The following is a 12,928-nucleotide window of genomic DNA, read 5'->3' as shown; positions in this document are numbered from 1 at the left end:
ACAAGCCCTCTTCTCTTCTCCCTCTACACCATCTGACTATTTGATTTTATCAGCTCCCATGGATATAATTATTATCTCTATGCAGATGAAATCTATTTATCTAGCCCTAATCTCCCTGACCTCCAGTCTCATATCTCCAACTGCCTATTAGACATTTAGAACTGGATTGTCCAGTGGACATCTTAAACTCAATGTGTCCAAAACTGAACCTATTATCCTTTCCTCTAACCCCACTCCACCCCATTCCTAACTTCCCTATTACAGCTGAGAAGAACACCATCCTTCCATTCTCCTAGGCTGGCATGGAGCAATCTTGGTACCATTCCTGACCTGACTCCTCTCTCAGACCTCACCTCCTTCCCCTCCCCCCCAATCCAATCTGCTGCCAAGGCCTGTTAATTTTACCTTCCTAAGATCTTTTCAATAGGTCCCCTTCTCTCCTCCAATACTGCTACCACCCTGGAGCAGGCCTTCATCACTTCCCAAATGAACTACTGCAATAGTCTGTTGGTTGGTTGCCCTGCCACATGTCTCCACCTCAGTCAATCCTCCACTCAACCATAATAGTGATCTTCCTAAAGCAAAGGCCTGACCATGACACTTTCACTACTCAATAAACTCCAGGCATCTCCAACTGCCTATTAACTCATCCTCCTACAAGATCAAATCAACTCAGAAATTTACACCTCTTCAGTACACACCCTTTTCTTTCCTTCTAACTGGAGAGTGGACAATGGAGAGTTTCACCCATATCTTCTACAAAGAGGGGGCAGACATTTCTCACCTGGCTGCCCTCCAAGCCCACTGCCAGCCTGCCAGCTCCCTTCCACTTCCCCTCCACGCTTTTTGCTTTTCAGCTTCTTTTTAGGTGTGGTCTTCACTCATTAGATTGTAAGCTCCTAGAGGGCAGGGACTGTCTTTTTCCTTTCTTCCCATCTCCAGAGTGTAACACAATGCCAGACCACAGAATAAATGTTTTCTGACTGACTGGTAACTTCTTCTAAGGCTTGCTTACAAGGCACTTTTCACCAAAGGCTAGTACTGACAACTCTCAAGAATTAAGCCTGCAGCTATTAACTTAAGTCTTTAGTCATGCAACTTGTTCACACCTATAGCACTCAAGCAGAGATCCCTAGAAAATATTAAAATCAAGATGAGTGGAAAATGACTTCAAAATCTAAAATAGGATCCTTCTTCTATGGAAGTTCTAAGGAACTTCAAATAACAAAATTCAGCACCTAGAAGCTACAGAGGTAAAAGGCCTTTATAAAATAACTGTACTTTATAGCTTCATCAATAAACCACAAACTTCCCACTTACATCTAACTTTTTGTACTACAATACCAACTCCGTCTTCTACAGTTGCTATCATTATATTAGTATTGTTTCTATTCCCTCACAAGAGAAACTACGTGCAAAGTGCAGTTACCAAAGGCATTCCCAAATCAAACCCCAAACTCTCTACCTAAGAACCCCTATGTCCCTTAATTACCTCCCCCAGGCCAGAAAAACAACTTACTGCACTAGGCAGAACTCTCAGATACTATAATCAAGGAAAGCTCAATCAACACAGTAACAAAAACGAATGAGCACCTTTCACACTTCCCAACACAAAGACCTTCTCTGTTGATCTTGTCAGTCTCTATCCTTAAAAAGGCAAGAATACAAAAGCATCTGGTCCCCTACAGAAGATGCAATCTTTCCACCTTCCTTTCAAGGTTTGGGCTTCAAACCCGAAACTACTAGTTACCTTACTCCTGCTATCATCTGTTTCAAAGGCCTTCTAACAGATTTGGGCTCTTGTGTAGTAAAAAAACAACAACAACAACAAATTAAGTGACATTTATATGGCACTTGAAGTTTGCAAAGTGCTTGCTGGGTCTAAGATGTCACTCCTCACTCCTCAGTTCAATAAAACTCCAGAGGCCTCCCAGTTGCCTTCAGGGTGAGATATGAAATCCTCCCTTGGGCTTTTAAAGCTCTTCATAACATAAACCCTTACTATCCAGTTTTCTTCCACCTTACTCCAATCTACATATTCTGTAATCCAGTGACTCAGACTTCCTGGCTGTTCCTAAAACAATGCTAAGTTTGCATCTTTCTTTGGTCCCTCCTTAGCTATGTGATCACAGGCAAGCAATTTAACCGCTCAGTGCCTCAGTTTTGTCATCTGTAAAATGGAGGTAGTAACAGGATGAATATCATGAAGATAAAATGAAATAATTTTTGTAAGGTGTTTTGTAAACCTCTGCACATCATGTAAATGCTAGGCATTATTATCTCCAAAATCCTTGTATTTTCACAGGCTGGTGCCCCATGCCAAGAATGCTCTCTTCCTCTTCTCTGTCTTGTTTTCCCTGAAGCTCCAGTTAAAATCCCACCTTCTGCAAGAAGGCTTTCTTTAATGTTAATTCTTTCCCACAGTAAAAGTCCCCGTTTGGTAGATAAGGAAACAGACTAAGTTAAGTAATTAACCATGGTCAAACATATAGTGACTGAGACAGGTTACAATCAATCACTCAATATTTATTAAGCAACCACTATGTTCCAGGCACTGTGCTAAAGCACTGGAGATAACAAAAAGAGGCAAAAAATAGTCCCTACCCCAAGAAACTTTCGATCTAATTCCAGACTCCCAAATCCAATCTTCTTTCCTCTAATCTGGTTTTTCACCTAAACATTGTTTATATTTTCTCTGGCTGTCCCCCAGGCCTGGATTGCTGTCCTTCCTCTGCTAGGACTACTTCCCTGGCTTCCTTTAAATCCCAGCTAAAATCTCACCTTCTACAGGAAGTCTTCCCGAACTCCTCTTAATTCTAGTGCCTTCCCTCTTTTAATTATTACCTATTTGCCCTGTATATAGCTTACTTTGTATATATTCATTTGCATATTGTCTACCCCATTAGATGTCAAGTTCCTTAAGGGCAGGGGCTGTCTTTCGCCTGTTTTTGAAACACCTCCTCTCCTCCCCATCGATTAGCAAAGAGCCTGACACATTGCAGGTGTTTAATAAAATGTTCGTTGATTGATTTAGCCTGTACTTGGTTTGCTCTGTATATCTTTGTTTGCATGATATCTGCCCCAATCAACTATAAGCTCCTCGGAGTCCGGGACTCTCTTTTGCCTCCTTTGTATTCCCAGAGCTTTGCACAATGCCTGGCACACAGTAAGCGCTTAATAAATGACTGATTATACTAACTAGACAGTGCCAGGCTCCTCAAACCCTCTTCCCACCGCGATTCCCCAAGCCTGAGACACTAGGAGCCCAACCCGTTTAGTCAATGAGCATTTATTAGGCTCCTTATGTTATGCCAGTCATTGTACTGTGCGTGGGGAACACAAAGACAACGTTATAGTTCCAGCCCTCCAGGCGCTCCCGGGGCAAGGCGGATAAAAAAGATAAAGATAAGTTCCACTGGAGACAATCGATAAAGGAGAGACCTTCCGGGAACACCTTCCCAACTTCCAAGCCTCCAGGTGTATCCCTGGGGCCGTCTACACTCACGCCCTCGAAGCGCTTCTTCCCACAACCTGGAGCAGCTCCGGGGAGCGCACAAGGCCGGGGGCGCTGGGGATGGGCCACCGCCCCCCGGCCCGCCCAGGGCCCGCTGACAGCTGTCGGGGCGGGAGGCCGGAGCCCAGGGCCCGGAGCTGGGGGTCCGGGAGCGGCCTCAGAGACTCTTACCCACATCCTGATCGAAGGGGTTGGTGGCAAAGAGAGGCATCTCCGCGGCGGCGGCGGCGTCTCCTCAGAGACGCCCGGACACGGCGAGTGCCTCCGCTCCCTCCTCGGCTCTCCCCCGGCGACAGCGACCGCGGCGGCGGCAGCGACGGCCCTGAGGGGAGGTGCGGGGCGGGGAGGAGCGAGGAGGGGAGGAGAGAGCAGGGGTCCTCGGCCACGGGGCATGCCGGGAAGTGGGGCTGCCTCCGCTCCTCCTGCTCCCAGCCCCGGCCGGAAAAAAAATTCCAACCGACCGACGCACTCAGCCCGTTTCTAAACAATCGCCCTTGACCGTGGACGCAAGCCGTATTTTCTTCTTTGGCCCCGGCTCGCATTTAGCGCGCCCCGGCTCCCAGGAGGGCGAGGTCCTTCAGGCGCGCTGCGGCCAGCCGGCCTGGGCGGTAAGGATCCCAGCACCGCTGAGGAGGCTCGGAGAAGCAGTGGCTCCGTGGCTGGGACGCCCCGGACTCCTGGGCGTCCGTCCTTTTCCTACACACGTCCAGGAACCCTCACTGCCGAGCCCGGGAAGCGTGCCCAAGTCCTCGTGGCCCGGCGGGAGGCAGAGCTGGCCTCGTGCGCCGACTCAGTTTTTTAAGAAGTTCTTGTAACCGGTTGAAAATGAGTTACCAGAATTCAAATCCAGCTCCAGACACTTCCTAGCAGTGTGACCCTAGGCAAGTCACGTTACCGAAGTCTGCCTGAGTTTCCTTATCTGTGAAATGGGTCTCATAATAGCGCCTGCCTCCCACGATGGCTGTGAGGATTCGTGCTCTATGTGAATGCTATTATTATTAGAGCAACGTGTATGTGGCCCTTTAATGCTTACAGAAACCTTTTGCGTATCACTTTCTAATGAGTCTCTCCAAACCCCGTGAGTTAGGTGCTTTTGTTCCCATTTTAGAGAAGAGGAAACTGAGGCCGAGAGATTGAGTGATCCGCCCAGGGGAGCTTAGAAGTGTCCGAGAGGCAAAATTGGGTCGATTGTAGGTCCTCCTGACTTTAAAGATTCGTGACTTATCAGCTGAGTCACCGGCTTTGTTTGAAAACACCCTGAAAAAGGCGCGCGCGCGCACACACACACGGTTAAGAACCCTAGCTCTAGAAGGGGACTCCGTCGTCACAGTTAATAGTTGAATCAATAAGGTTCTCAGAGGGAGCTTTGGGGGAAAAAATATGTTAGAACCACGTGAGTTGGGGATCTTCCCTCTTTGCTGCCGTGCTTTTGAAAAACCTCACCCCCACATCTCAGAAAAGACACTTGGGGTGGGAGGGAGAGGTACGGCTTTCAAGGGAGAGAAAAAAGCATAATACTGTGTCACTTAGTTCTAGATGATGGTCTCCATTTCTGTTATCAGAAGTTAATGTTAAAACTGGAGGGTTGGTAATTAAATCACCGAAATGTTCTTAGGATGAAGGGAACAATACAAAATAAGGTTTTCACACCATGGCAGCTACCGAAGTTATCCTCAGAAGAATGTGCCACTGCACAGTAGAACTAGTATTGAGCCAAGAAAAAAAAGCAGTATAAAATGGAGTTTCACATACTTATAGAAAAAACCACCCTTTCCATGGTTCTACTCAGGCAACTTCAAGGGGTTTTGTTGTTGTTTTAAAGAGCACTAGGAATCAACCAATATGGAAAACATTCTCTTCCACCTGACCTCCATTAGCTCACATATCTCTATTTTATAACTCTAAAATACACAAAGTCATAGATTTGGAATTGGTTTTTTTGTTGTTGTTTTGTTTGTTTTTTTGGCAGGGCAGTTGGGGTTAAGTGACTTGCTCAAGGTCACACAGCTAGTACATGTGTCAAGTGTCTGAGGTTGGATTTGAACTCAGGTCCTCCTGACTCCAGGGCCGGTACTCTACTCACTGCGCCACCTAGCTGCCCCTATAGATTTGGAATTGGAAGATAATTCAGAAATCATGTACTCCAACCTTATCAATTTTTTTTTAAAGTTATGAATGAGTTATATTTTTGCTCCCACCTTCCCTCACCCACTGGAAGGAAAAAAAAAAACAAAACCAGAACCATTGTTATATAAGCACAAGTAAGCAGAACAAATGACTAGTTGACCAGGTCTTAAAATGTTTCTCTTTTTGCTATTAATTCATCTCTTCGCCAGAGATGAGCAGCATTCATCCATCATCGTTATGCTGGAATCATGGTTGGTCATTTCATTGATCAGAATTCTGAAGTCTTAGAGTTCATTTTTTTTTTCAATGTTGATATTACAGTATAAATTTTTCTGGCTCTGCTTACTTCACTCAGTGTCAGATTGTACCAGTCATCCTAGGTCTCTCTAAAACCATCTCTTTATTTCTTATGACACAATAGTATACCTAGTACTTATAGCACAATACTATAGCTAGTATATATATATAGCACAATAGTATAATACAATATTATATGTTCATATACCATAATTTATTTTGAATTTTGTTCATTTAAAATATAAGAAACCAATCTGAAGAGCTTAAATGACTTTCAGTTGAGACTGAAATTTTTAACCCAGGACCCTTGACTCAATAAATAAATAAAGTGCTTTACACTCATCCGGCTGTTTCATTTGATTTATTTCAATAAACACTGAACCCTTAGTCAAGGCACCATATTAAGCAATAGGAATGGAAAATCAAAAATGAAATTGCCCTGGTGAACCTTACATTCTCTTGGAGGAATATAAAGGATATGTAAAAGAATATATCACTTTACTGTAAATTCTCTGAGTAGAAGGACCCATTAAGCAACAAACATTTGTTAAGTACTTACTAGGTTCCAGGTATTGTGCTAGGTATGGGGTGGGGTGGGGGGGTGTCCACACAAACATGAAACAGTCCCTGCTCAGGAAATTTACATTCTGTAGCTATCTTAGCTTTCTGTCTCCTCTCTCCCCGAAGTATTTCAGATTCTGTTTATCCGGGTTCATAAATATTTAATGAAGATTTTTTTTTAAAATTTTGCTCACAGACATCGTAAAGCTTAGCAAAAGAAACATAGCCAGCTATTATCACTGCTTGAAAAAATGTAGGGTATTCAGCACAAACGTTTGGCTCCTCTTACTGTGACAGCCCTACCTCCCATAGTTTCATGCATGTTGTCTAAGCCACAAAATTCTCCCAAAGTGTTACAGTTGATGGGACTGGAAGCTGAGTAGGGAGTTCTTTCCAAAGAAACTGAATTGCTCAGGTAATTGCTTTGTATCTGGCTCCAGCTCCTGGGCAGTGCCTGAGACATGCTATCAAAATGGCCTTATGAAAGAGCCAAGCACTTAGGAGAAAGCGTCTAGTCTAATTTCATACCAAAACAATGAGAGAGAACTCTTCAGTTGCCAGCAGGGATCTGGTGACCAGATTGTTTAAGCCTTGATCATCATGGGTATATGTTAAGTATGACATGGTAGCTTTGTAAATCAAGCAGTAAAGAATATTCATCTTGTTAATCATTATCTATTCCCTAGAAGGTAAATTTTTTTGTAAAAATTAATATACCATTTATTTTATTAAGAATTTCAACTACACATATGAAAGCTCAGAATTATTTAAATGAAATTCTAGAGAATTAAGAATAATTCTAACATTCTTGTCATCCAAAGTTTCCAAAAGATAACTTAATAAAATCTCTGTGGTGTTTATTACTGAGTTCACATGTTAACTACCTTCTCAATAGTCAAACTATATTGCCTTTTAGTATTACATGGAATATATGTGAGTATGTGAACCTATGAATGTGAGTATTGTACCAGCTTCAGATTTATGTGAGTAGGCATATATTTGATTGTAGGAACCACAGTGAAAATCCACATTCTTGTAATACTGAGAGATTTTGTTCAGAAATAGCACAAACTAAAATAATCTCTACCAAAGGAAACAAACAGAAAATGACCTAGGTATTCTTGGTTAAAATATGAATGACGTCAAAAACAGAAAATGTGCAATACCTGTCATAAACATTCATTGTACTGCTTGAACCACTTTCTAATTTTGGAAATTTCAACTGTCACTTAACTATTGGTATAACTTTGGGCAGATCCCCACTTTGGGCCTCTGTTTCCTCATCTATAAAATAAAGGGTCATATTAGATAGGCATTGGAACAAATTGTTCTCATCTGCCCATTCTCCTGAAGGAACTGTTCTCAAGCTTGGGATAGACACCCTGCTAATTCACCCAGAGGTTTGAGGCCCACCGGTTACCTTCAACCGGGGTTAGCCTGTCTGCCAAGCTGAGGAACAAGTGGGCATCAAAGGTGCAGTGCTGAAACAGTCCTGAAAAGGGCTGGCAAACCCTCAAACCTGAGGTGCTAGTCCTCCCTGAACACTCCATACATCCCTGAGGAGAAATAGAAAAAAAGGTGTTTATTATGCTAATGATCCTAGGTGACTAAGGATAGAGTACCAGGGCCTGAAGTCAGGAAGACTCATCTTCCTGAGTTCAAATATGACCTCAGACTCTTACTAGCTGTGTGACCCTGGGCAAGTCGCTTAACCCTGTTTCCCTCAGTTTCTCATCTGTAAAATGAGCTGAAGAAGAAAATGACAAACCACTCCAGTATCTTTACCAAGAAAACCCCAGATGGGGTCACAAAGAGTTGGACACAACAAATGACTAAGAAACAACAACAGAATGCTTGTTCTTCCTATTTCATAGGGTTGTTGGAAGGAAATTGCTTTGTAAATATTAAGGTGCTATATAAATGTGAATTATAAACATAAAAATTTATAAATGTAAAATGCATAATGAATGTAAAATGGATTTAATATAAAATACAAAATACTACAGTGATAAGTTTCCCTTATGTTACAAAATACAAGCATTCCTCATTTTACATGAGGTACTCTTAAAAAAAGTTTGTAAAAATTCATTTTTAAATGAGTAAAACTTTTAAATACATTGAGAGAATTTACTATTTAAAATACTATGCAGTATCCTCTATATAATTTTAATGGGATCAGATCTATCCTTTATCCTGCTAGATTAATTTTTTTCTAAAATACGGATTTTGTTACATCATTTTCCTGCCCAAAAACAAGGACAAAATACAGCTCAGTTTCCTGAGTCTGATAGGAAATACTCTCTACGCTCTGGCCTAATTTACCCAGCCAATTTTATCTCACTTTTCCTTATCACTAACCCTCAGTTTCAACCAGTAAGGAATTCCTCACAGACCCTGACCACCACACGCTCAATCTTAATTCCAAGCTTTTGTTCATTCCTTTCCTTCTGACCTGGAATACCTTTCCCTGTCTTCTCTGCCTATGTAAATCTTATCAATTATCAATGCCTCACACAAGTTATACTTCCTTCGAACGTATTTTCCTAACTACAATAGATGTGTCTGTTTTCTGTATGATGGTGCTGATTGTCTAACTCTATGCCATTCATTTTGGCACTGAATTTTATATTTATTTTGTTTCAGCATTTAACTTTTCACTAGACTACAAGTACATGGAGAACAAATACTTGACTTATACTTCTTTGTGTCTCCCTTTGTGCCTACTGCAGTGTTGTATACACAGTACATACTCAGTAAATTACTGAATAAATGAAACATGGATTTTCATATATTGTATTTGAAATGTTTACACCTTTATGTGTTTTTAAAGGGTACCTTACAGGAAGTAGTGTTCTTTCCAATATGAACAAAACTAATCATAAAAATAAATGTTAACATTTCAGAGTAAACTAGGGAAGTTGTATGTGTTGATTTTATAATAATAGCATTTTTTAAATTCCATTATATCACTAGCATATAGCCTCTCTTCCTCTACCGAAGTTATACTCCACTGTTTTATCACATTGTATAGGTGGACCTGGGTTTTCAAAGACTGACAACAAATAAGCAAGTACGTACTTTGTGTGTACTGCATGTCATCCATTGTACTAAACTCTAGGCATGCAGAGGCAAAAATAAAACTTCCAAACTTCAAAGGATGAATATTGGATCAAAGGAAGCGGTACATACACATAGATACAAAGTATGTTGGTACCTGTGTATTAAATGTGAATATAAAGTGTGATATATATATATATATATATATACACATGTATACATATGTGTGTGTGTGTGTGTATTTTTTATTGCGGATGGGGGACATCAGTAGCTAAGGAGATTAGGAAAGGCTTCGTGTAGGAGGTGGCCCTTGAACTGAGTTTTAAAGGGATAAGAGGCAAAGGAATTGTATTCCAGGCATGAACATCTATGCTGCTAAAAAAGTTTATCAGAAGTAATGTTTATGAAGAAAAACAGATCAGTTTGGCTGGGATGAGGAGTATTTGAAGGGGAAAATATGTTATCATCCAGAAAAGGTGAATTGGAATGAGATCATGAAGAACTTTGAATATCGGTCAATAGGTATTAAGGACCTATCAGTGGGGATTCAAATACAAAAGTAAGACCATCCCTGCTCTCAAGAAGCTTGAATTCTATTCTACTGATTCCAGTGTAGCACCAGGCAAACATAACTGAAGGCCAAAAATGGTGTGGTGGGCCGACGAGTGGAAAGAAAGAGATAGGAGCTACAGGGATGAGATTTGGCAGCCAACTGGATATAGGTTAAGAGAGTGAGGAGTCAAGAAGAGGCTTCAACCCTGAGTGACCGAACTGAGGAACTGGACTGGTACTCTAAACCGAAACAGAAAAGTTAGGACGAGGAATGGGTTTGAGGAAGATAATGAGTTCAGATACAACATAAGCTCTAACAAGTCCTACAAAGCTTTGAATACGTGCCTAAAATAGACAACGTCTGCATTAATAGAGAGTTTGTCACTGAAATAATGAGTTTTTGAAGAATTGGTCTAAGAAGTTACCTTGCTTGCTTGATGAGAATTAATCAGTAGGATAGGAGAGTGTTTGGGAAAAGGAGACATAGGCAAAGCAGAAGGGGAAATATGGTAGAAAGTATGGATAATAGGCAAATGCAAAGGAGTGGAAGATAACTGACGAAGCAAGAGGAACGGTAGCAGGCAGCAGGCAGGCTTAGCATCGTGCTAAGCCCTGGAGATACAAGGAAAGGGGGAAAAACAGGCCTTGCTCTCAAGGGGGGAAATTATATGTAAATAATTAGGTATATGGGGCACCTAGATGGCAAGTGGATAGAGTGCTAGGCCTGGCACCAGGAAGAACCAACTTCCTGAGTTCAAATCTGGCCTCGGATACTTAGTAGCTGTGTGACCCTAGACAAGTCCCTTAACCCTGTTCCTCATCTGTAAAATGAGCTGGAGAAGGAAATGGCAAACCACTCCAGTGTCTTTGCCAAGAAAACCCCAAATAGGGTCACAAAGAGTCAGACACGACTGAACAACAAGAAATTAGGTATATATAGGATATATACAGGAAAAAATGGAATATAGTCTGAGAGGGGAAGTCACTAGTAGCTAGGGGAGAACAGAAAGGCCACCTCCTGCAGAAGGTGGGATTTGAGCTTGTCTTGAAGGAAGCGGGGTTGACTAAGAGACAAAGGCAAGAGGGCTCCCTCTGGAGAGGGAGCCTTGAGCTCAATGAGCTGACATGCACAGACCCATGCATAAGAAAAATCAAATTGGCAACTGAATGAAGGATGGATTATAGTGAGGAAAAACTTTAGGCAAGGAGACCACTTAGAAGGCTATTACAGTAGTCAGGGCAAGAGATGAAGAAGATAGCTTTCTAAGTAGTCAAATAATAATTTAGGAAATGCTATGCATCTTGGAAAGTTTGCTCTGAAGATCATTTCTGCACTTGTTGCTCTATTTAAGGACCTTATATTGTAAACGCTGTCACAAAGAAGGCTTGACTGGCCTTTTACTAACCCAGACAGGAGGTATTTTAGCTCTGAGTGCCAGATAAGAGTGCAAACAGTGCACCAAACTGCCACTAGCACAGGAAGACACTGGGGGAAGGGTGAGGAGAGAGAGGCAAGGGTAGGGAAATGAAAGTGATATACACCAGCACAGAAATGGAATAGGAATTAAAAGAAAAAAGTTTAAAGGTGTATGTGGTGAAGAATAGTGGAACGCCATCGTCAACCGACTTGTATGAGGCCTGTTGCAACAATTTAGGCTCATAATTTTGAAGAACAAATAAATGTAGGAGGAAACCTTACCCTCTTTCCCCGTTTGGCCTGCTATGTCACTATCTGGCTGAGTTGTGAGTGATATTGATAGACAGCTGAGTCAGCCAATGGGGGAGGAGGGGTCTTGCAGGAATGCTCAGTAATTCCCTAAATTCGAGATTAATTTGAAGTGGCCTCTCTCTTCCTTCAGGTGATTTCACAAAGCAGTTTTGCAAAGCAGAAGCCTGCAAAGTGTGCCTTACTGAGGAGAAATGTCAGGGAGTGGGCACTCCTAAATCCTCACACAGACAGCTATTTAGTCTTTCCTTCACCCCTTTGCCACTCAAATGTTACACAAAATCTAAGCATTGGCAGTGTCTCAGAGATCTAGTTGAAATCCTCTTAACAGTAATTGCTTCTTCAAAATCTCCAACGTACGTTCAGCCTTTCTCTGTTGTTCTCAGTATTTACATCAGTTCTGTAAGTTGTCAATCCATACTCTAATTATTCTGTCCCTCTACTAGGCGATCTCTTTGTCAACTTCTATCTGTGAAAACAGGGTTCTCAGTCTCTTTTCCACTTTCCCTCCTACGCTCCATACTCTAACCAGTTTGGTTAAAAACTCGGGGGGGGGGGGACGGCGGCGAGGAAAATGAGCAAAAGCTGGGGAAGAATATTTATTCTCACCAGTTTCATTTCACACAACTTTGGCTAGGTCTCAGGTAGATTTGGTACCTTTAGTCTAAGTAATGATAAACGTCAAACATTTATTAAATACCTACTATGTATTAGGCACTGTGCTAGGTAATAAGGATACAGACTTCCAGACAAAGCCCCTGTCCTCAAGGGGCTTCGAGTCTACCGAAATTAGATATCCACCCATGGGGTCCATTGGACATCTGGCAAGAAGACTCCAAACCCTTAGTCTCCACTTCCCCAAGAGAATGTAGGTTGCCCTATGAAGGGCACCACACAGGTGAGCCTCAGCATCTTTTAGTGGGACACAAGGTGCTCATGTAAATTACCAAGGAGCTGATCCCTGGCTAGCCAAGTTTTTCCTCAGATCTGTAACCTATGGACTCCACAATCCATAGAAAACGAAACGCGCGGCATCCCGCGTTAGGGTGGGGGTGTGCCCCGAGGTGCGCTGAGCTGTAGCCCCAGCAGCAGCC

The 12,928-nt window shown here is 42.2% G+C and overlaps 1 protein-coding gene across 1 annotated transcript in view; it reads right to left on the bottom strand.

Annotated features, from left to right (window-relative positions):
- STAM (signal transducing adaptor molecule) overlaps positions 1-3,900 on the bottom strand; it is a 60,758-nt gene extending 56,858 nt beyond the window's left edge. The window contains exon 1 of the mRNA XM_036758775.1: positions 3,686-3,900. Coding sequence (XP_036614670.1) covers positions 3,686-3,725 — 40 coding nt within the window. The 5' untranslated portion in view covers positions 3,726-3,900. The remainder of the gene's footprint in view (positions 1-3,685) is intronic.
- Between the last annotated feature and the right edge of the window lie 9,028 nt (positions 3,901-12,928).

The sequence above is a fragment of the Trichosurus vulpecula genome, chromosome 5 (genome assembly GCF_011100635.1).
Source record: "Trichosurus vulpecula isolate mTriVul1 chromosome 5, mTriVul1.pri, whole genome shotgun sequence".
NCBI lineage: Eukaryota > Metazoa > Chordata > Mammalia > Diprotodontia > Phalangeridae > Trichosurus > Trichosurus vulpecula.
Note: the sequence above shows the minus strand (reverse complement) of the source record. Positions and strands in the feature narration are given on the sequence as shown.